The 26,553-nt window shown below is 28.7% G+C and overlaps 1 protein-coding gene across 1 annotated transcript in view; it reads left to right on the top strand.

Moving 5' to 3' along the window:
- LOC142334180 (dipeptidyl peptidase 4-like) overlaps positions 1 to 26,553 on the top strand; it is a 399,200-nt gene that overhangs the window by 305,969 nt on the left and 66,678 nt on the right. Inside the window, exons 9-12 of the mRNA XM_075381991.1 lie at positions 2,870 to 2,988; positions 15,659 to 15,782; positions 19,035 to 19,261; positions 23,199 to 23,366. Of these exons, the coding sequence (XP_075238106.1) occupies positions 2,870 to 2,988; positions 15,659 to 15,782; positions 19,035 to 19,261; positions 23,199 to 23,366 (638 nt within the window). The remainder of the gene's footprint in view (positions 1 to 2,869; positions 2,989 to 15,658; positions 15,783 to 19,034; positions 19,262 to 23,198; positions 23,367 to 26,553) is intronic.

The following is a 26,553-nucleotide window of genomic DNA, read 5'->3' as shown; positions in this document are numbered from 1 at the left end:
TACGATTTTATCTAGAAGGAACTGCTCCTTCTAGATAAAAGGAACTGTCCTTACGTCTATATGAACCCTTCTCGCACCCTGTTTGCTCCTCTGGGAGCATCCTGTTTCTGTCTAGGTGCGAGTATATTCTATTTCAGCCAATCGAGGTGAATAATTTGTTCATCATTGGCAGACATGTTATGGGTCGATAGTTGTTCGAGGAGTCCGAGTACCCTTCAGTTTCTTTTTGAAGGCTTTGAGCTATCTTGACATGCAAAGGTTGTAATCTTTTTAACCAGATGTTTTATATCCCTTTATGACCTGGACTGACCAGTTTCTCATTTTCTTCAAGGCCTCTCATACCTTGTCACTGCTTATATCATTTGCATTTTCCATATTTTCAAAGTGTGAGTACAGTTTTATTCATCTTCATTCCATATTACATTGGCGTTGTGATGAATTTCTCTCTCCCTTCTGTTGTATGTGGGGATTCTCTTTTATCTTGATCAGTTGGAATCTTTGATGCATCTGCATGCTTATGACTTCATCATATTGCTGCGATAGGAGGTCCATCATTCCTAGCAGTTCATCACTCCACTGAATATTCTCCCTCTCATCACTTCCTTTGACATTAGCAGCCACTTCATTTGCGCCTTTACCCTGATTTGCCTGACGCTAAATCCTACGTTCTCCACCAGGTTGATGCTCATTTTAAGCTTGTATCTTCCTTCTCACATCTTGTTGAATCAATCTCCTCTCCGCATCACTAATTTTTGCGCTCTTTTCAGTCTGTCGTCTCTGATTACCAAGTTTCGTACTATCGATGTTAAGCTTTGAATCTGGGTTGGCCTCCACGGTGTACGGTGTGATGTGTTTATACATCATCGCATCCGGTTAAGTTTTCATTATGTAATTCATTTCCATGTCTTCCAGTGCCGATCCGCAGAGGGACACCGCTTGATCCATCACCCCCTGCGTTGAGCAAAACATCACGACGACGGTTCCAAAGTGTCATCACCCGAGTGACCCTACCACCCCAGGAATTATCATCATTTTGATTCTCCAATAATAAGAAATAGTATGGGTTTTGCTAGACAAACTCCAGTAATTTTGTAAGGTTCAGTGCTCTCACCTTAGAGCAAAGAAAATTCAGAACTGCTTGGTTCAAAATTTAAAAAGAAGAACCTGCTAGCAGTTGGCACCTCATTTTCCTGGTTCAGGTACAGAGAAAAGGGGTTTCTTCCATATTTTTCAGAAGAATAATTATTCTTGCACACTGATGTACATGGACTTTTGACTCAATTTTACATTCCACACAAAGTAATGATTGGAGACTGTTCATAGATTTGTCCAAAAGAAGCCTCAAATTTGTCCTTCTTCACAGTGGGAAAATGTATCTGTCAATATCCACCTGACATTCTGACCATTTGAAAGAGGGTTACGATAGTTTGGAACTTGTTTTCGATAAAATTAAATACGACAATCATAAGTGAATTATGTGCTATGTTCTCAAAATAATATCTATGCTGTTAGGACAACAAGGATACACAAAGTTTCCTTGTTTTTTGTGTGAAAGGATTGCAGTGACAGAGAAAATCATTGGATAAGGAAAGATTGGCCATAAAGAGCTTCATTAGAACCTGGAACCAAAAATGTGCTCCGTAGATCCAAATAAAGTTCTCCTTCCATCTCTGCATATCCAGTTAGGCTTGATGAAGAAGTTTGTTAAAGCCTTACTAAAAGAAGGTAAATGTTTTAAATATATCTATTACAAATTTCCAGTCTTATCAATCATCACACTAAAAGAGGGTCTCTTTACTGGTCCTGACATTACATAACTTCTCAAAGATGGTTGTTTTGAAAAACAAACGGAAATTGCAGAAAAAGAAGCCTGGGGAGCCTTTAAAGATGTAGTAACCAAGTTTCTGGAGAATAAGAAGGATCCGAACTTCATATCAATCATTGAAAACATGCTGCAGAAATACAAAAATTTAGGCTGTTCCATGAGCTTGAAGGTTTACTTCCTAAATTCACATGTAGACTATTTTCCTTAAAATCTGGGTGCCGTTAGCGAGATTTTCAGCATGAAAGCTTGGATACCTTATCCAAAGAAACTTTGACACATGGAATAAATTGTAAGTATGTTACATACTTCATCATTAAGGAAGTGGTTTCAAAAAGCATGACATACTTCATAAAAATTAATTAAATAAATAAAAATAAATTAATTTAAAATGCACTATAATAGAAATTAGGCTTATTTTGTAGCAATTTTCATTAGAAATTATGGGGTCAATGACCCCACCCTCGTCTTCAGATCACTTAACTGTTTAGCTATATAAGAATACATAAGTTAAAAAAGTGAATATATTATATTAATTTATAAAAAAACGTTTTATATATATTTTACGTATCACATTTTTGCAATTTTTGAACATTTTACAAATTTTTAAATTTGTGATTTGTCAAAAATTCTGATGTGATAAAATAAATGAAGGTTATTTTCAAATTCAATGCTAAAAAATACATGAGAATCAATTAACAAAAACTAAAAAACACAACCATTGCAGACTTGTGCTTTTAAATTGGGAGTTATTAATAAGATTCAAGTTTTTATTACTTTAAGATTTTTTTAATATAATTTCTATATAATCATTGTTTTGATTAGTGTTTTCTTTTAACCTTTCATATTGTTATATAAACTGGAGCATTTCTATGAGTTGGATTGAAACCTGATGAATAATCATAAACAAGTAGTTAAAGAATATAAATAAATTATAGATTTAGAGTAATTAAATGTAAACCTCTGACAACAGAAAATGATTACAGGATAATATTTATTTATTTCACTGAAAGTAAAAATTAATTGTTTATTTATTCTTTGTTTCAGCCGGGTACAATGAATCCTAAAGTAACCGTTTGGCTCGTAAATTTAACATCTTTGGAACCCCACACTAATGTATCTAGTATACAACTGAAGCCACTGCCTTCTGTTATGGAAGATTCACAGTCAGTATACAATTTTCTATACTTCTCTGTTTCTCTTTCATACTTTTTGTCCATACTGTTACATATGTGATACATGCTCACTACTTTAAATTTTCATTCTTAATTATAGTATCATATATCATCAAAACCTAATAGTTAGATATGCCACCTGATATATCATTCAGTACTCAAAATCATATTTTTAATTGTACAATTCTTTTTTTATAATAACCAATTTATTAGAAAAAGTTGTGTGTTAACTTAATGCTAAAACCATCCATTACAGGAAGATGCTTGATGATTTATACACCAACACTTTTTAAAATAAATTTGTGCCTTAGAATAATCAAGTTCAACAAAAACTGTATTCAAGTGAAGAATGTTTCTTACAAACACATTGGGTGGGTGAACTATTTGCATCACCATTCAAAACATTGTTTTAGTTCTAAGCAAGTAACAAAAACATCAAAAGGTATTATTTTTATTGTATTTCATAAATTGCTGCAGGAGATATTCACAAAGTGGTTTATTTAATTTATTTCCTTTTAATAGCAATATGCTGTCATCCAATTCCAGATGCTTATGAGGGATGAAATCCAAAGAATATGAAAAATACCAAGTGTGATTGAGATTCTGCATAATTTAAAAGTCAATTTACACAAATTATAGTAAAAACAGTTGATAAAAGAAAATTAAACAAAAACAATTTTTAATTATTATGTGTTAAATACACATCAGAGACAATGTTTAAAGTACCATCCTCTGCATGCATAGATTCATGGTAGTGTTTAACTACTAAAATACTCGTTTTTTTTCAAATAAATCTCTGTATTTATCGTTAAAACCAAATTAGTTTTCAGTTGACATCTTGAGATGGTTTACGTCATTTAAATTTGAACAACATAATATGTTTTTAATTATTCCAAGAACAAAATATTTAAACTAATTAAATCATATGAATGTGATAGTTCAACTGACTGTTAGTGTCTTACCTAATCAGAAAATTTTTGATTGAAATGGTCTCTAAGTTGAGGATCATAATGATGAGGTGTCCTATATTGCTACCAAAATGGACATCTAATGTCAAACAGTGTTGTTTAACGGTGTGGGAATAACAATATGTCATAACATCTCAAGATATGATTTGCCTCTTACCTTACTTTCTTAACAAATAAGACTTTATTGTAATCAACACCAAACATAAACTTCAAGTACATTAATCTCCTCCATAATTATGCAAGGATTTTCATGTACCAGTAGACACTATCATGACAGATTATTTGACCATTCAGTTTTAAACATAAACTGAGTTAGACACGATATCTACTTAACACTAATATTAAATTGTTCGCAAAATTCCACCCTTCTGCTAAAATTACCTTCACAAAGTGTATGAAGATAACATCTAAACTTAAATAATTTTAGACTCTATAGTAAACTTGTTCTGGGTATTTCCAGCTCAATGGAAATTTCTATTTGATATTTGAGAACTCTTAACTAATGTATATGCAACAAATATTTTGTTTTCTTAAGTGCTAGTAATTCTAGGCTTGCCTAATTGTGGAGCTTCTTTAGGACCCTCCAGTATTTTCAAATGTTATATTCAACTTAAACAAATATTAGCAAGTTGATAGTAAAGTTCTTCCATGGAACTCTTCATAGATGTCAGCAAAATCCTTATTATTTTTCCACATACACTGAGGCACAAAAATTTGTTACTTGTCTTTTTAATCCCATTATTTTTAACACAGAAATAAAACTGAAATGAACTATTAAATCAGCTACAAAACCAGAATTTTTCACCTGATAACAGAATTTCAATCTACATGAGGAAAAACTGACTTTTAGCCAGCAGTGCGGATCAATAGGAATATGTTTTCTTTCAATGTAATATTTAACTTTATCTTTTTCCATTTTTTCTTGAAATCAAATAAGAAGAAAAAATTTTAATTTATAAAAAATTAGTAAATAATATTAGAATTAAAAACATTATTTAATTTTTTTTTTTTTTTTCATAGCATAACTGAGTTTTGACACACTGGTGTGCTTCTATTAGTGTTAGTTTTATACACATAAATAATAAATATAATAGCTAGAAATAGCGAAACTTGTTAAGAAGTCAATAAAAAGGGGTAACTAAAATTCAGTTTTAAAAAAGTCTGTGAAATTTTACAGCTACATAATTTCTTATAACTTTCTCATAAAATTAACTATTTCAAAATAAAATATACTCAAAACTTTGAGAAAAGCACTAGCAGCTGTAAGTAAATCCATTATTTTTTTGGAAGATACACAAAAGGAGCTATGTTATAATTGAATGAAACTCATTCTAACCTTAATCTTTCTCATCCTAACTAATTTATGTCAACATGTTTATCTTGCTAATTTTTTTTTCATAAACTCATGGATTTAACAAGAAGTTATGCTTGTTTTTTATTACTCATGGAAAATCTATTTATCCACAACTTTGAGATTAATTTCAAATTAACAGAGAAATATTTTTAATAACTTTAGTTTATCATTAATTCTTGTCAGAGTGATACAATTTTAAAATATATGAAAATAATTAGAATATCCTAGATTGGTTAATTGTAAACAATGTAATATTTAAATTAAGTTACAATTAAGTCTTCCTAGTATTATACCTTCAATACAAGAATATCACAACTCAAAAACCTCAACTTTTGTACTTTTGTTTTTTTTGTTATTCCAGTGGTAAATACTGTATAATACAGCTAAAAAAAATATATATATATAAAAGTTTAGCTGTTTAAATTTTGACTTGAATTTTTAAAACTTACTATCACTTTTACTTAAATTGTCATCCTTCAACAAAGAAGACAAGAACAATTATTTAAATTCCTAAGAGGATAAACTTTCATTGTAATCAGGGGATTATCTTGTAACACTAAATCTGAATTTTATGTCATTTACTGAATGTTAGTGCTTAATGTAGTTTTTGTTATTATTTCAACATCAAATTATAGAAGAAGTTTTAAAAAAAATTGAATGAAATTCTTAAACAAGAACCATGAAAATATCAATCTGGGAAAAGAAGCTGAAAATGTAAGTAAAACGTTATATTATTTTATAGCTTTATGAATTTCTTTATTTAGCCAGTAAAACTTTATTAAGATTAATATTCATTTCAGTTACATTATTTAATACTGTTGCAAAGTTTATTAGTTACTGGATATTTAATAATAGGATAATCTTTATATTTATTTATTGCTGCAATTTTCTAAACATCTTTATAATCTCTTGCACTTAATACATTTACAAAATGTTTCTCTTCATTGATTTATGTATGTACATATAAATATACATATATATATAAACCTATGTAATTATCTCTCGTGTACTTAATAATTGGGATGCTGAAGGATGATTATAATTCTGAATCTAAGAACTAAAGTGGTCCAGTCCCAATAAAAAACAATAATCTTTTATTAGATTATCTCATGTTTATTAATTTAGTCATGTTACAATTATTCAATATATTTGTCTCGTTTTTTCCTTGGCAAGTCCTACAACTAGGAATTTTATAAACAATTTAACGGTACATTTTTATATTTTACCTACTGGTCATAATACAATAGTAGCTGCCTTTGAAAGGGAGTAGCTTTATTTAAAGTAATCTTGAATGGTACATTAGAATTATATTTGCAAAATATGTTAATATATTTTACCTAGTTTGAAATAGAACTGCATTTATTTCAACACATCTTTAGCTTTTGGTAATATTTATTGCATTTGACCATTACAAGTTTTCATTCTCATAATTTTCTACTTTAATTCATTTCATTGCCTGTCCTAAATTTCTCTCTTGAATACATAACAGTTTCTATTCAATGATATCATCTTCATTTGGTTGGTTTTCTTTTCAACAATTTTTAAAACATGACAAGCATATTTCTCTTCAGTCATCACAGCCACTCTCCCTCTTGTTCAACTATCCTTTTATCTTTTCAACTATCTTTTTTTTTTAACTTTCAGCAATTTCTACAAACTCTAAATTTTTCATGTTTGAAAAATTTAAATTTTCATTTAATAACAGTTTAATTAAATCATCCTTCAGTTCTTTTTGGTAGTCTATTGATATGTTTATTTCAATTAATTGGTTGCTCAGTGAGCTTTTTTGTTACAGTTGCTCTCTGATTAAATCCACCAATGAACATAGTTGATCACTGATTGCATTAGACACAGTATAAGCTCGATCTCATCTCACTATCAACAGCACATCTTCATACAATCAATCCTGAAATCTCTCAGCCAGAGGTAATTTATATATGGTCAACAATTTTCATAACGCTGGCTCGTTAATGAAAACCAAATGCAGCTGACAATTTTTAAGATAATGCTTCAAGAGGAAAAAGCTTTCCATAAATACTGATGGAAAAAAGGAATCTAAAATGACATTAAAGTAAAATTTTAAGAAAAAACAATCCAGATACTGCAAAACTAGTTATATGATGATAAAGAATTTTGTCAAATTTAAATTAATGAAAAAGGCAAAAGATATTAGATACAGTGGTTGACTGAACCAGCTTTTCTATCACCTCCACCACTTAATAGTAAGAAGAAGCTGACCTTGCATTAATGACCACCAATTTGGCTGTTCCAAAAGAGGATCATAAATTTTACACAAAATTAAGGGCAACTACAGAAAAAGACAGATTAACAAATGAGCTTAATTAAATTAATTTTAGCTAGTATACTTTTAATTTGAGTAAAAATCTATTTGAAAATAATTGTTTAGTTTCTATTTCTTGTTTTTGTTAGGTCTATGTAATTTTTTTGTCATTCTCTTTAATTGAATGTTTAGACTTAGTTTAAATTATTCCTTAACTATTTTAAAACTAATATTTATTATGAAATTCTTATAATTTATGATTAAATTTATATTTTAAACTAGTAAAAGAATAAAAAATGAAGCAAATTAGTAAATTTTAAGTTAAGGTTGTTAAACTTCTAGCTTCTGTTACATCTGTACTATAGCTTTAATTTGTAATCACTAAAAACATGTACACAATTCATAAATATCCTAATTATCTCATAAGTTTACTCAGTCGTTACTGAAATTTATTAATATTTGAGATGAAGGTGTAACAACGTGTAAAACACATTATCATGCATAAATATGAATATAACCATTTAGCAGAAAATTCTTCATTGTCTATCTTTTAGCAGCAACCCCAGTTTTGTTGTTCTTGACCTCTTGTCCTTGAAAATACTAATAAATGACAAAACATATTATTTTTGCAAAAGCCTGTCTTCACAAAAGTTAAAATTATTTCATAATTAGTGGATTTTGATTTATTAGGTTCGGTTCTTACTGTACACTTCTTTCTGTTATGATTAAAAATGAAATTCAGTTCTATTATCCAAATACTATGAATATGAATCATGATTATTTGAATACTGGTTTGGCCCTGGTTTAAGAGAACCAATTAAAGGTAATTGACATATGGTGTCTTGCTTGGTTTTAAAATAAAAGCAGGGCCATTTTAATAATCGTTTAACAAGCAAAACTAACCCACTATGAACACTATTGGTAATTAAATAAAGATGTCCAGTAGAAAATGAAAGAAGATAAGGAGACATATTGAAATGAGATAGCAACTGACCTGGATGAAGGCGCATCCAAGCACGAATAATAAACCCTGTACTACACAGTCAAAAAGTTAAACAGAAAGACAAGATCGACTGACAACATCTGAAAGATGGGTGGATCCTTTGTGCAATCATCAAATGAATGGCTATAGCAATGGAAGGAGTTTTTCAGGAACTCTACAATCACAATCCTCCACAAGGATCTCCCGCAGCCCTGCCACAAATTGATGTACCAGCAATGCCATTAAACTATGATCAACCAACAACTAAAGAAGTTCAAGCAGCAATAAGGTCGTTGAAAAACAGGAAAGTACCTGGAGTAGATGAGATACAGCAGAGGCGATAAAAGCTGGAGGAGACATTCTGCTTCACCAACTTCACACACCACTTCAGTTGATCAGATGCATACAGAATACATACCTTCCACCTGGAAGAAAGCCATCATTATATCAATCCATAAAAAGGGGGAGAGTTATGATTGCAAAACCTATCTCAGCATCAGCCTCCTTTCAATCATTGGCAAAGTATTCATGAAAATCATTCAACTGCGACTGCAGAAACATCAAGAGCAGATGAGCAACAAAGAGCAAGCTGGATTTTGACCACATCATGGCTGATCAGATCTTCGCCCTCCACTAGCTGATGGAAGAAAGAATTAAGTGCGGAATATAAACAGTTATTGTGTTCATCGACTTGGAAGTATCATACAACAGTTCAACCAGCTGTGTGTGAATCCAAATCGAATTATCTGATGCATTTTCCATTCAAATAGCAGTTCGCTAGGGGGTCTCATCTCTCCACTGCTGTTTAACATTGTAACTGAAGTAATTAAAGTAAGGAGAGTATTTCCAGGAAGCCATGGAGTACAGTATGATAAGGTTCACTATCTAATCAATCTGATGTTTGCAGATGACAGTGCCATGTTTGCTAACAGTGATGCTGAGGCCACAGATAATGTATATGAGATCTCCAGTATAGCACAGCCTTTTGAACAGGATCAATGTTGAAAAAACAAAGATACAACTGACGGCTCACAGTCCATTGTTTACTTCGGAGGAGCTCAGATCGAACAAATCCAAGAATTCAAATATCTCGGCTCACTGGTCCAAGAGAAGAAAGTGGCATCTACAGCTAAAATCAACACCAGGATTCAGCAGACAGTTACAGCTTTCACCTCACTAAAATGATACTTGTAGAAGTGAGCAAGCATTACTATGCAAAATAATTCGCCTCTTCCGCACACTTATCATCTCAATTCTGCTCTGTGGATCAAAAACTTGGACTCTTCTCCAAACAGACTTCAACTGACTGGAGGTGAACTGAAGTCTGCGATGTGAGTTCTGCGAATCAGTCTAAGCGAGACTGATGTGAGTCTGCGAGGAGAGCTCTGCGAAATGTCACTCAGCGACAGCATTCTGCGAGGAGGTCAGTAAAAAAGCGAATTTCTAGTGACTAAGTTCGGCGCGATTACAGTGACGTTACAAGTAATTCCAGTACATGAAAACAAGAAATGGTTTGGTGAGTTTTTATTAGACTATAAGTGAAAGAGGTAATGTACTTAATTTCATTCATAAATTGTTAGGGCAGTTTTAATTGTGAGCAACAAAAGTATTTGTAATCAAAGGACTTTATGCTTGTCTTATCTATTGTACTACTGTTGTTAATAAAAGACTAATGGTTAAAAGTGTTAAGACTAGCAGTCATGTTAATTTTTTTTTGTCAATGGGACTGAATTTTGGTTTTCATTATTTATCTATCTGTGAATAAATCTTGACGATTACTTTAAATTCTGTTTTGTATTAATCATCACTGTTTTTTATTATTATTATTATTATTGACATTTCTTATTATTAATGATATTAATGTTGTTGTTGTGGTTGTGATTACTACGTTCATTATTTGTTTATTTATTATAACATAGTGATAATATTACAGTAATAATATTACTGTATATTTGAACTAAATGTATGAAAAGTCATTGTATATAATGTAGTTCTCAGCTGAAAGGCATTATTAAACAAAAATAGACTACAGAAATTAATTTTAAGAAAACAGATAAATAAGATGATTTTAAAGAATTTAATGATTCAGAATTCATTGTACAATAATTTATAAGGATTATTATAATTCATACATTAATAAAGTTGAGCAGTTTTTACATTATGATTATTCTACTGTAATTATTTCATAAAAGGTAAAAAAAGATACACTTCCAAATTAGATGTCGTTTAAAAATATCAATATTCACTTAACGGCACAACTGTGTAAATTTTTTTACAGATTTTTTACCTAATTATTCTGGAAAAAAGAACAACTGCTTCAGTGCCTAATAATTAAGTAACCATAAACAATTACACTTTTTAAAATTTCTTCTTGAGTTTTCTTAATAATGCAGACTGACAGCACATCCATTTCCACATTTTTACACATTGATGTAAAAATAAATTAAAAAATAATGAAACACTTGAAATTTATTGTACAACAGTTCAAGTTTCTTACAATTTCAAATGTTTCGTTATACTTTGATAAATGAAAACCTTGATTCCATAGTACTAAAAGTTCCCTTTTGTTAAAAGAAAGATTTATATATACATATTTAGGTATGAGTAAAGTAAGTTTTAAGTGATCAGCATTTTATTGAAACTCCTAAAATATAATAAACATGCAATATCTTAAGTAAATTACCATTATAAAAATGAACTAGAAAAATTTTAATTAGATAATGACTAATCAATGAGCTAAACTAGTATAAAAAAAAATACATATATATATATATAAAAAAGAATTTTTAAAAAGGACTTTTGTCACATGCAGTAAAAAGTAGAAAATAAAAATTATGGAAAAAACTGTTAAAACACCACTCTTAAATTAAACGTACTAAAATATAAAAGATAATTTTTGGATGGTATCTCAGAATGGATTTGATAACAAGCTTTGATGGTGATATGTAAGATTATGTTAAAGTCAATAGCTTCAAATTAAAGATTTGATTTTTCCCAATTTTACTTCTTTGTACGAAGTAAAGAAAGTATTGTGATCGTGAAAAATTTCGGTTTTCAGATTTCAACAGAAATATCCATTTTGACATCCCTGAATCCATGTTGACCAGTTTCAGTGTTACGTCTGTACGTACATATGTATGTATGTACATATGTATCTCACATATAACTCTAAAATGATTATCCGTAGTATGTTAAAATGTTGAATTTAGGACTGTTGTAACATCTAGTTGTGCACCTCTCCATTTAATTGCAATCAACTATACCAAAAGTGTCCAAATAAGCCCAAAATCCAAAAAAATTGGATTTTGGACTTTTTCTTAACCGCAGTAACAAGCCATCATTCAGATCTTTTCAACAATATATCATAAGTGGTACTTATTTTCATTGGTTCCAGAGTTATAGCCAAATAAAACTTTAATTAATGAAATATTTGGATTTTACAAGGGGAAGACACATCGGTTTGAATCAGACTTCATCTCCTTTTTTTTAATTTAAATATATTAATTTATGAATATTAAACTCTGATTGTAAACAAAAGTTTTACAATAAATAATAATTCAATAAAAAAAAAAAAAATGTATGAAAAAATATCAGAAGTTATTAATGAAATAAAATTTTATGTACTTTTCATTTTAAAAATATGTGTATGTGTAATTTAATAGGCATACAAGGAACTCGTGTGATGTCCACATTACATTTTTTCATATGCGTGCTGAATGGCTTAAAGAGTGGGATGAACATGTAAAAGTACAAATCTTTGCACCCTCTCTTTGGGCCATTCATCATGCATATGCAAAAATTGGCAAAAACATCAAATATTTAATTTGAAGCTATAACTTTCACATAATCTTACATAGCACCATCAAAGCTTGTTGTCAACTCCATACTGAGATACCATCCTGAAATTATTTTTTTTTTTTTGGTAAATTTAATTTAAGAGTGGTATTTAATTTTTTTTTAATATTTTTTATTTTCTACTTTTTAGTGCTTTTAATATAAGAGTGGGTTTAATTTTTTTTTTTTACTTCTTAGTCTTCATAAGTTTATACTTTACAGCTGCGCTATGCACAGGTTTGAGCAATCTTTCGAAGTTTTCATGCCTCCAGTTTCCAATATCGTGGACAAGAACATAGGCAGTTTTAAAAGTTATATATCTTAAAATATTACTGCATATACTCATATACACTTGACTGGAGCAAGATAGAGAAATCGTGTTTTTTTTCATTTAATTAATTGTCATAATCTAGATGTGAATGCAGCAATTTGCTTTTTGATTCAGCATATCCTGCTCCCACAAGGCACATTCAAGTTTTGAATTCATACATTTTCATTCAAATTTTTTTTTATCCAGGAAGAGTGTGTTGCGGCAATTTTTTTTTCCCCGTGTGTGCAGTTGCGTGTTCAAGTTCTGGCGGCAGCAAAATTACATTTTTGATTTTTTTAAACTTTTTTGAACCTATTTGATGTTTTTTTTTGCAATTTTAAGATTATTTTGATCTTAGTTTATAATCTATGCGAGGAAAATGCACACTTCTCACTTATGATCAAAGAGAAGTAATGACTTTATTTACTAGCTCGTAAGTATCATGAATCATCAGACATAAATATTGAATGTAACGTTTTATGAAATTTGAATTTTTGCCTCAGCCAGAGAAAAAATACTTTGTTCAATTTAATCAATTGAACAAACATGGATAATTCTTTCACTAAGAAAATATGCATGTAAACGAGGTTGCATAGGTTCAAGGGGCTTTCTTTCACTAATTAACGCATCTTAGTGACTTGAAAATGTTGCTAAAATGTGTTGTCATCAGGAGCAAACCTGTATGCAAAATTTCAGAGCGAATGGATAAGTGGAAGTGCTTCAAAATTCTATTGAAAGGTTCCATACCATGAATCTCACACACATATTCAAGAGTGAGTTAATATAAGAGTGGTAAATATAATAGCTTATCAAAGTGTAATAATTTATTTGTGTCAGACCACTTGAATATTTTCTTCAGTTATTTTATGTAATGATAAATTTGCATTATAATAGTTTAATTTCATGTTTCAAAATAAATATTATAAATGAAAATAAGTTTAATAGCTCTTTCTCCTCTTAATCATGTCACATATTCAACATCTACTTGTTAATTGAAATAATTATGTACGTACCACAATGGTAGTAAATTATGAAGGTTAAGTATAAAAAAAGTCTCTTCTTTATTGAGTACCAAAATAGTAATTTTTTTTTTCGTTTTTGTTTTTTAATGATGGTTAAACTAAAACTGATCATTAAAATTTTTTTTAAATGTTTGATAACGCATAAAACTCTGTTCTTAGATTTATTTAAACACTTATTTTTTTTTTATATAATCTTTTTTATAATGAAATCTAATTCTAATCTTTTATATAATCTTTTTTATAATTGTTTTTTTCAAGCAAAGTAATGTGTAAATAGAAATAAGAGTAATTCTCTAGATTATTTTATATTTTACTAAGTTTAATCTTTTACATAATGAATAGAAGATGAATTATCCCAATTATTTCTGATTGGGGTATCATAAAAAATAAACAAACCAGTTATTTTTCTTTAAATTATTACTGTAAAAATGAAACTAATTAATCTATTAATAAAGAGCAGTTGCAACAATACTATTCTATAGTTGTATAAACAGTTGTGTCTGAACATGCATAAATTAATAATGGAATGGAATGCATAAGTGTTGGGAGTATCACAATTCTCCCTTCGAATCGCAGAGCCTGGACAGTGTCCCTTGCTGCTGTATGATTCTAATCGGGCGTGTTTCAAGGGTTTATTTTTAGTGTCGGTTATAAGTTTTAATTTTTGTTAAATTTATAGACGGATTTGTGACTAGCTAAATTAATAAAGGCATGAAGTTGTTTATTAGCCATATTTTGATGTTATGCCATTGAACATAGCCATACATATAAAACTATCTCATTACTGTACTTAGTGTCTTTCTCACTGACCATGCAACAGAAAAAACATATCTTTTGGGGTTAATTGGGTGGAGCAACTAAAGTATGTAACAATTAAAGTTAGTTACTGGCAAGGTGAAGTATTTGAAAACTTTCTGAACATTGGATTTGTTATGGCCAAGTTCTTTAACAGATGTTAACAGCATTTTCTTTGATTCTGAATTGCTTAAATTATTTATAGCTTCGAAATAACAGATAACTTGCCAAACATATTTGCATCAAGCTCTCAGTTTTCTCGAGCTCACTACTTCAACATTAAATATTACTTTCATACAGTGGTTCGTTTTTAAAATATGTATTCACATCAAAGAATAATCAGTTAATCAAATATAGTGAGTTAAAAAAGGATTGTACCTTTTTCTGAAGTGTCCACATCTTGACTGACATCTTGCATCACTATTGCTAATTAGTTGTGTGTACATGGAAAGCTCTTTCTATACTTCAAAACTGTTTGAGTTTCACTTCAATGAAGCATCAGTATTACAACCTTACTAAATTTTATTCAGATTTAAGAAGACAAACCCCACTATAACTTTACAGATGTATTCTATATAATTCTTTGTAATATCAGTTCTAAGTTTTAAAATAGTTGATTAAGTTCCAAAAGATTTATAGAAGTCAGGTCTGTTAAGAGTAATTAAGTTTTATTCAACCTTAAGAAGTCTGAAACCCCACTCTATATACTCTACATAATTTTTTCTAATACTGGTTCTAAGTTCCAAAATTAGTTGATTAAGTCCCAAAAGATTTATAGAAGTCAGGTCTGTTGTGAATTTCAAGAACAGAAAATAGATTTGTTATAATTTAAATTAGTAAATATCTTAGTTAATCAAACACGCTCTGTAAAATATGGTGATCAAACATCTTAACATTCCATTTCCGCAGTTTTATTAAGTATTTTTATATATTTTTCAACTTCAGAATCAATTCTTCAATTCCACTATGTGTATATTATTAAATGGTATTGTTTATCTAATAAGCAGTAAGTGATATTTTTATTTTATTTATTATTGATAATTATAATATACTGCTAAGATACTAAACTACAAATCCATAAACAGTTTTGTAAATGTTTGGTTGTGTTTTTGCAGGATACCATATTTATGTAGTGTTAACTGGGCACCAGTTCATGAGGTAGCATTGGTATGGTTGAATCGCAGGCAGAATATTTCTTCTGTAACAATTTGTTCAGCACCAAAATGGAGTTGTCATGATGTATGTAATGATAATTTAACTCAGACTTTGTTAGATGTAATAAACTTAAATATTTCTACATTTCTTGTCAAAATTTTTTTAAAAACATTATTTCCGTCATGAAATTAGATATATACATGCTATTTTATGACTAATGAACTGAGGTTAGAAAATAATGGAAGTTCTTCAATAAATGTCAAAAAGTTTTCAGTTACACCTAAGTAACCTTTTTCATTATCAAAGGCTAATAGGTGATTAGCATCATTAATTAACTGTTAGTAGTCAAATTAATTGTTTGTGATCATACTATAAAAAGCCTTGTTAAATTGTAGCCAAACATTGAGATTAATTTTGTTCAATCAACACCACTACCTTACGAATGGTCACTCTGAGAATGGACTGGAACAACTTCCATTTACAGGTTGCATTGTTTGAAAGACAATATAATTTATATTAAAAAAATAAATAAATATGTAGCAAATACCAAACATTTTAAGAACAGCGTTGATGTTTATGCTCAGATATTTTAAGAACACAGTTTATAGAAACATTAGAAATAACCCAAATACTAAAAGCCAACAAAAACTACATCAAATTCCCTTCTGTATAATAATGAGACTGAGCTTTAAATCTGAATGAATAACTTTAAAGTATGTAAAGTAAGAAATGAAATGATTAAAAATGTTTTCTACATCCTTAAACAGAAATACAACATGCAGTTGTAATCATTTATAATTTTATTACAAGATGATGTAAAATAATTACTAGGTTTTTAAATAAACCAAAATATCAATTTTTTTATATCTGGTAATAATACCAGATATTGTTTTGCCAGATGTAAATAGTTTAGCTTAAAATTACATCATTTAGAAAATTATCAAATATTTAACTATGATTTTTTCAAAATAGTTTAAACAGAAAAAAAACAAAAAGACAGATGTTAGATGCTTGTTTTGTTTAATTGGAATAACCAAATTTATTTTAAACTCATCTAGAACTAAAACATTTGTAACATCAACCAATTCAAATTTTATTAATAAAATGTTTTGAAATAAATTACTTCAGAGTGTTGTCAGTTACCCCTACGGCAGGAGCACTAGTCACTGATAACTGGTGCTCCTGTCTCCTGGTTCTCGCTTTGACATCAACAGATGTTTTTGCTAGCAGTTTTTTAGAATGTGGTTGGAAAGTACCTAGAATGTAATGTTGGAATCAACACAAATTCACAAAACAATTTGAAAGACATAATTCACATCACCTTGTGAGAGTATATAATTCATTATGTTTAAGAATGTAAAAATGTACTTTTTTGTATACGTGTAGAATAACAAACAAGCCTGTGTCAATGTTAGTGGAGATTTGTGATTTGTATCTATGAAATGGTTGGCAAATATTGGCTTACTATAGATAACTTTCAAATGTTAATTGTATCTTGAAGCTGCATTCTGTTTGACTACAGTAGGTCATTATTCAATCAGAATAGTTCAGTTTATGCATTCTAGTAGCAGTATGGTAACAACCACAAAGAACATTTCCCCCAAAATCTTTTTTTATGTTTGTTAATGTAATTTATTTTTGTTTTCTTCATTTTTGTATTTTTACTTATTTGATATAGGAACATGTCACAGTTATATTGTTACATCCATTTGTATGTGCAAGTTATTTAAGAATGTTCAGATTTTCTACATGATCTTTAGGTGATATGACTGCTTTGAATATTCTGTGATCCTACAATTCCAACCTCATGTAATCTTTTAGAAATATAATCCACAGACTGCATCCACATCCGAAGACTATGGTTTCTGTAGCCTTTAAAGGTCCAGAAGCCTTTCTGGTTGAAAATACTCATAAAAAATTTATGAAAAATTATGAACGAATTGAAATTTAAAAGTTATCAACCAAAATTACTTCATGCAGTTCATGAAGATAATTTTGACTGGAATTTTTGAGGAATTTATTATTCATCATAAAGCTGATCTTCATTTATCTAGCTCAGTGATAGTACTTAAAAAAGCTTATTTCATAATTGTGTTTATTGATCTGATGAAAATCTTTGTATAATATTGGAGAAGGAACTTAATATTCTTGGAGTTCATATTCAGATACATTAGAATTATAAACAAAACCATGTAAGGACCTTATTTATTCGAAAGGAATATAACAGGAAATTCACATCTTGAAATGTTACAACACATTATTTCCAAGCTATTAATCAGCCTTCCCTATCTGTAGTAGCAAAACGGAGCACCTCGATTACCTTGATTAAACTTTTCCTGTACAGAGAGAATACCAAGAATAACTGAATCGTTCATCTTATTGGACACCTTGTGATTTTTGTTTTGAGGAATCATTAAGGACATGGTTTTTCTCAAACTCCAGATGACCTGAAGTGCCTCAAGTTTTCATTTAAAACTCAGTTGATTTTATAGATTGTAACAAAATTTTATTGGAAAAATATGTAATTCAGTCGCTAAATGTTGACAACTGAAAACATAAGATGTAATATGTAGTAATTATGTTGAGGTTAAAGGATTCACACGGAACAGTAAAGAATGGAGAATAACATCAAACCAGTCAACTGACAATGATTTAAAAAAAAGAAAAGATAATTGCTAATAAAGTGTTAATTACTGCCTTGCAGTCACTATGTTAAGAAAAAAATTGAGTTTTTCTTGGACTGCTTTATGAGCAGCTCATAAAATGCTTAAGAAGCATAATTGTTTCAGCTGAGACAATTTTCTTATAGATTTGGAGGGACTTTAATGTAACATATTCTATAACATTGATTCAATATGGCTTACAAACTAACATAAACTCAGTATTGTGTTAGTTTTTATTTACTTACTGAATATTATATTTATAGCTGTTTTTTTGTAACTGTTATTGTTTATATAACACATCAAAATCACCAATACAGTAGAATATGTTTTTCTTCTTCTAAGATTTTCTTTTCTTTTTTGTAATATTTTATATAACTCATTGAAAAAGTTGGATTTTTTTCTTCTGAGAATTCATGTCACTTTAGCACACAACTAGTTCAAGTCAACAAATGAATATAAATTTATAAGTTTCACATGATATTTGCTTAAAAGGAAAATTGATATACATCAGTGATAAATTTAAAACACATTATTATTTTTATATAATATTTTTAACAAAAAACCAAAATCACAAACCTGTAAAACAAAAATTTTTATTGTTGCATAGTGAAATTAATCTGAAATGTTTTTGGTAATAATGTTATTGACATTAGAATATAAATCATTTTTTCAGTCATGGATACAAAAGTCAAATGGTATTAGTTGGTTAGAACCAGGACCTGTATTGTTTAATTGGGATGGAACATCTTATTTGACATTACTTCCAGTTCGAGATGGAGAAGCTGGATATTTCACACATGTTTGTCTTATACAGCGTGATACAAGGCAAAAGATATCTCTAACTCATGGTCAACTTACAGTCACATCTATTTTAGCTTGGGACTATGAAAACCATATTGTGTAAGTAACCTTACTTTTTTCCTCCTTTTGAAGAAAAAATAAATATTTATATGACCTTTAAGTTCAGATTGGTCTGATTTTCTCTCTATTGTCTGTTTCATGAAGTAGAGTTTATAATGAACTGCTAAGTAAAAATTTAGTTTACAGAGCTGCCTTAACCTAATTAATACCAGAAATAAAGAAATATAAAATTTTCCAACAGCGGATCTAAAAAAACTAAATTTTTAAATTATTAAAATTCTTTTTGTATATATAATTTTATTACTCATATTCAAAATTTTATCCTGAGCATCAAATAGACTTGATCCACAACAAAATAACCAACCTTTACAGTTCACTTCATAGAAATAGGACATATCTACAAAGACACTAAAAGATAAAAATCCATTAACTTTAAATAGTGATTTTGTCATATTTAATTTTGTTTTGTTTAATATATGATATTTTTATCAGCTTCTTGTAGATCAAATGAATGATGACACGTACATCTGTATTTCCAGATACATAAAAATATCTAGTATTTTAATAATAGAAAAGTTAGAAAACTTTTCTAGATAGAAAAATAAATATTAATAGTAATAGTAAATAGTATATGTATAGTATAGTATAGTAGTATATATATATAGTAGTAAAATAGTAAATAGTATATAGTAAATATTAATAATATATTAATATTAATAGTAATAAATATTTTACTTAATGAAAATGGGAAAACTTATTTCTAAAATAGAGTTGGTGGTTACACATTACAATTATGAAAATGTTATATAGCCTAAGTTTAACATAAGTTTGAATTGTTTATTTACCTTGTTTAGATCAGAAACAAGGTCAAATTAATGTGTGAGTTTGAGTTTCATTTAAAACAAATATAAGCTGATGTGGAGTAATGCCTGAACAAACGCAGACATTATCTTGTTTCTCTTTGTCACCTGAAGTTTTAATTTTTTTTTTTTTTTTTTTATAATCATTTACAGTTTACTATATCTTTTTTTATTACAAAAATCTATGTCTGTTGTAATTCTCTATTTTATCTAAATAAAAATATTATTACAAAAAAGAATAAAATAAAAGCATAAAAACATTTTAAAACTTTGCATTCAGTGAATCTAAATTTCATCATCTTACACCAACCATGAGTAAATAAATCCAGAGTGATTCAAAAGAAAGGGAAAAATTTGGGAACTGATTCTAGAGCTTGAAATAAGGGAAAAGGTTCATAGAAACATTTGTTGGAAATGCTTTATTATTGAATTACAGCTAGCGAAAAATTTCATCCGCATTTCAGTTCTCCCAGTGAAATGGGGTCATGCTAAAATTTTTAAGGCATTATATAAGGGATAACCTCAAAAAATCAAATAGAGGTTACTTGAAAAATCAAATAAACCAAGCCCCAGAACTTTATCTCCTATAGTTTTCATGATATCCAATATAAAACAAAAAAATTCAGGGGTGAAGAACACATTTTTTTGGTATGAAGTACAATAATTTTGTTAAATGAATAATAAATTTTATTATCATCATTTGTAGAGAATCTAATTCTGGGAAAATTGTTGTAATAAAATCTGCAAAAAACAAAAAGAAAGTCCACTTTTATTATTAAAATCAAAGTAGAACAAAACTTAAGAGAAATATGTTATGATTTTTTTTTTAAATTAATAAGAGCTGTTTTTAATACAATAAACTTTTTTTAAAAATTAAAATTATTTAAAGTCTAAAGTTTATTGTATTAAAAACAGCTTTTTTTATTTTTTTTAAATTCTCATTTACATGTCATGTATGTCATCCTCATCACATTTGGCCATGGAGGGGGGGGGGATTGCGTATTTTTCACTAGTTGAACAAATTGCAACATAAAAATTAGGAACAAAAAAATGTTAAAAAAATAACATATTTTAAGTTTCATTTTGTTTGATTTTAATAATAAAAGTTGATTTCTTTTTTTTTTGTTTTTGACAGACTTCATTACACAAGTTTTCTCAGAATTAATTTCTCTACAAGTTCTGATAATGAAATTTATCAATTTATTAGTTATTTAACAAAGTTATTGTATTTCAAACCTAAAAAAAATGTATTTTTTGATTCCAATCTTTCTATTTTATGTTAGGTATCATGAAAACTATCGGAGATACAGTTTGGACCCTGTTTTATTTGTATTTTCAGATCAAAAAACATAAGAAAGCATTAAGTTTAAATCTTAATTAACGCCTTAAAATTTTCAGTATGGTCTTATTTCACTGGGGGAACTAAATCCCAGACAAAATATTTCGCTAGCTGTAACTTGATAAAGCATTTGCAACATATATATGTATGTACTTTTTTCCTTATTTCAAACTCTAGAATCAGTTCCCAAATTATTTCTCTTTACTCCTGAATCACTCTGCATTTAAATCAATAGTAAAAATTTCAGTATAATATTGTTACAAATAGTATTCATTCTAGTTATTTCTAAGTATTAATAAAGCAGAACACCCTAACACAGAACTAACATTAAAAACATAACACAAAATAAACATTCACTAACAACAATAAAAAAAGTAAACTTGGGTTTAATCAGGTTCCAAAGAATTCTATCATGGTACTTAGTTATAAGATTTCATTATGCTACCAAATTAAAGACTAGAAATATGCTATTGTATGTTATGTTATTACTTTATAATTACTTATTATTAGAAAAAAAAATCAAATATGCTGTTGTCAAATTGTGCACACAACAAGGATAGAAAAGAATTATTTTCCACTAAGTTAAACAATTTAAATAAACATTATTTAAAATGTTATTTTTAATAACAAAAAGTTCCACTTCATTAATGGCGTTATGTTTTGTAAAGTGATACAGAAAAGATCATTTTATCCTTTTTTTTCAATTTTTCAATTTATTGAGAGACTGCTTTAGAAAAGTTTTACTTTATATCTAGTATATAAGTGTAATGATATAAATATATATACATACATACACACAATGTGCAAATAGTGAATAACATAATGAATAGCATAATCACAAGAAAAGTTTTCGACGATAAAATGCAAGTTCTATTCCAAAATTAACTTATTGAAAATTAAAAATAAATTTCTGACAATGAACCTGATAGCAAAGTTCTTTAACCAAGATCTGTAGCTAGTATTGTGGTTTGATAAGTGTCTGAATGTAACAACTACTCAAAGAGGTAATATTCACACAATATTGTTTCTAATGTGTACATTGTAATCTGTTCAACTAGTGAACAATAAGCAACTCCTCCGTGGCACAATGAGATAAGGAGGATATATATGACATGTGAATGTGGTGTAGTCTTGTACAGACTCAGGTTGATCATTCCTGAGATGAGTGGGTTAATTGAACCCCAGCCACCAAAGTACACCAGTATCCACTGTCTAGTATTCAAATTTATATAAAAGTAATTAATTTTTACTAGGATTTGAACTTCAGAACCTTCAACTTCAAAAAATCAGCTGTTAAAGTGACTTGTGATGATGCATTTACCAACCAGGCCAGTATTCTATATTCACATAATATGTAGATAAATTATTCAAATAATAAAATCTCTTTTCTCTTGTTTTTTATTGGTAAATGATAAGTCAAATGTGGCCTGATAAAATAATTAAAAACTACTTCTTAAAAATAATTATTTTATAAGGAAAAGTAATACTTAAGATAAAAATAGAAATCACAGTTATAATTTATCAGTGACAGAACTAGAATGATTAACAGAAAACGAAAACTATTAGCTTTGTTTCAGCATTTGTTAGATGCATCTAACCTTGACTAGTTTTTTAGTTACCCACAGAAATAATATTATTATTGCAATAGTAGCTAATCAAGGACAAACTTAAAACATAATTTAATACAGTATATGAAAAGAACAAGAATTATTGTGATTTTATTTAACATTTGACTTATTTATATACGATCTTATTAAATGTAAAACTTTTTGTATAGATATTTTGAAGCTGCACCTGAGGGCAAACCAGGAGAAAGGCATGTTTATCGTGTTAGTGATAGCATTAATACTACTACTGGTACGCATTGGCAATGTCTAACTTGTCCAGTAACTAGTGCTTCTAGTACTAGTGGTACTTCATCGTTATCACGCTCTAACAATAATAGGTAATGCCATTCTACACCTGGTGGAAGCAAGCAAGATATTATGTATTGTTAAACAATAAATAGTATAATTTTTGTGTGATGAAATTTAAAAATAATAATAAATTTAAAATAGTGTTTAGTAATTATTAGACCTGGAGTGATTTGGCGCAGTATATATATATATCTTTTTTAAATGAATAAATAAATAAAAAACTACCAAATTATGCAAATATAATTTTTTCCCACAGTATATATAAATATACTTTTTTTCTTATTGCATATGTGACTTCATGTAAACAATAAAATGTTTTTCTCTTGTTTTTTAATGATAAATATGAACTCAACTCTGTCCTTGTAAAATAATAAATCTACTTAAAAATAATTATTTTAAAAATAAAAAAGTAAAATAATTTTATGTAAAATAAAAATAGAAATCATACTTATTAATTATGAGATGTGACTAGAACCATCAACAGAAAACAAACAACTGTTTTCTGTTTTGTTTTACTGAAAGCTTTGTTTCAGTATTTGTTAGATTCATCTAATCTAGAACAGTTTCCCAAGCAAACCAGTGCAATACTGTATTTACTAGAGTAAAATGTAACCTAGTATGTATATTGAACTTAAAGTTTCCTGCAAAAAAAATTTTGTATATAGAAATTTCAATAATACAGATATTCATGTTGCAAAATTTTCATCATTCTCTTAGTAAAAACAATTTTTATAGTTCATTTTTCAGGGTTAAAGAAGAATTAAAGAAGAATTAAAAATATTAACTATCAAAGAAATTTATTTTTAAAAATTGTACAAATATATAAGTAATTTGCTTACAATGTATTAAAAAATGTGATATGAACACAGCATAACTTCCTTTTACGCCTATTAAATTACATATTCACATTGTTTGCTGCACTTCATTTAAACTTATTTCATTCAAAAGTGAGGCACAATCCTCCAATTTTTTAATAAAGTGGACAGTTACACAATTGCATTTAGTTGGACACCACATTTTTTGTGGTGTCCATATCAGCATTTTATATTAGTTTATACATTAATTCTCTTTCATGTCACTCAAGTAGTTATGTGGTGTAAGTGAGAACATGTTGGATCCATAACCCTGGACAAATCGGTTTGAATCCGACTTCATACACATTTTTTTTTTTTTTTTAACTTTTTTTTAAATTTAAATATATTGATTTGTTAATGTTATTAACCTCTGTAAAGTTTTTTAAAATATTATTTAATTATTATTAAAGATTATTGAATTATTATTTATTGTAATCTTTTTTTTTACAACAGAGGTTAATAATTATTAATAAATCAATATATTTAAATTTTTTAAAAAATAAGATTAAAAAAAATTATATATATGAAGTTGGATTCGAACCTATGTGCCATTCCCTTGTAAGTTCCAAATATTTCATTAATTAAAATTTTATTTAGCTATAATTCTGGAACCAATGAAAATAAGTACCACTTATGATATATCGTTGAAAAGCTCTCAATAAGGGCTTATTACTGCAGTTAATAGAAAGTACAAAATCGAAACTTTTTGGATTTCCAACATCACACCGAAAGTAGTCAAAATGAATTCAGAGATGATCAAAATGGATATGTTTGTTTAAATCTGAAAACCGAAATTTTTCGCGATGCAATACTTCCTTTAGTTCGTACAAGGAAGTGAAAAGTATATTCCTATACAAAAAACGAAACAAAATTTTTATTTATTTTTGGGCAAGTATTCCCTACGTATTTTTTGCACACAATCTTTTGCCGAAGCCTATTCAAAATAATGTTTAATTTTATTCAGGAGTAAAAATTGCTTCAAGAACGTTAGGAATAAATTTCTAGCCGTGTCGAACAGTTTAGAATTCCATTACTTGTTTTCTAAATATTTTTTCAATTAATTCATCCTCTTTGTCATCATCATCTTTGGGTTCATTTTGATCAAAGCAGTCGTCCATTAGGTCCTGATCAGTGTGGTAATCAGCACAATTCTTGCCCACGAGTAAAAACTTCTCTAATTCAATACCCTCATTTATTTGTCTAATGAGAGAGTCATTTCCATGCTTCTTTTATTTTCGGTATCTGTTTGCTGTTCATCTTCTGTTTTTTCTTGTATTTTCTTCAAAGATTTCTTTTATAAAACCAGCTTTAGCAAAACACGTTTTTCTCATTGGGTAAGAAATCAATCCCCATATGCATTATACATAAAATCAAAAATTTACTAATTGTTCTTTAGATTCGTAATTTTCAAATGTAAAGAACAAATGTTTGAGAATTTGTTTTCGATAATGAACTTTCAAATTTTTAATTATCCCTTGTTCCAAGGACAATAATTTAACGGTCGCACTAGGCGGGGAAAAAAAGAGCTTACAATTGGTGAATTTTCGTTCAACTGAGTTCAATTGATTAGTTGAGAAGTATGAGCACCGCTCATGATAGTCAGTATGAGCCGTGCAATTTTTCACAAAAAGAAGCACTTTTTTGTTTGGTTATCTATTTATCAAAGTTAGTTTACCCACTTATCAAAAATTACTCCGGTCATTCATGATTTTTTTGTTAAAATCGTAGTCAACTTCAAGTGATTTCACACCTTTGAAACAACGCGCTGTTTACTTTTTCCTACCACAAGGAGCTTTAATTTCTCCTTACTCATCATGTTCGCCCAAACGACAACCGTGATTTGGTCCATACTATGTTTTTTCCAAAACATTTTTCGTTTTTGAAAGTAAGTTTTATTCGGCAAATACTTGAAATAAACACCATTTTCATCCACTTTAAACACATTGCCGGGCTCATATTCTTTTACAATGGTTTTCAAAACTGTGTTTACCATTGAAAACATTGCTTGCGCGTTAGAAACATGAGCATCTTCACCAGATATAATCTTTTCTTAAATGCCATGCCGCTTTTTAAATCTATCAAATCATAAGAGCTGGCTTGGAAGTTGGTAATTCCCAAATTTGCAGCACATTCAGTCGATTTTTCCTTAATGAGCGGCCCAATCACACGCATTTTCTTGTACCGTATCATTTCTACCTATTATATTACTGTTTCATCGAGCTTGTCAAATTTTAAGAATTAGTTCGTTTCTAATCACCTCCGACTATTTTAAAGGTTTTAATAATCGAATTACGATTTTTCAGAATCATTGATAGCGTACTACTACTCGAAATTTCATACTTTTTTGCCACGTTTTTATTTT

Source organism: Lycorma delicatula, chromosome 1 (assembly GCF_047948215.1).
Source record: "Lycorma delicatula isolate Av1 chromosome 1, ASM4794821v1, whole genome shotgun sequence".
In the NCBI taxonomy this organism is placed as follows: domain Eukaryota; kingdom Metazoa; phylum Arthropoda; class Insecta; order Hemiptera; family Fulgoridae; genus Lycorma; species Lycorma delicatula.
This window is presented reverse-complemented; position numbering and strand designations above follow the sequence as displayed.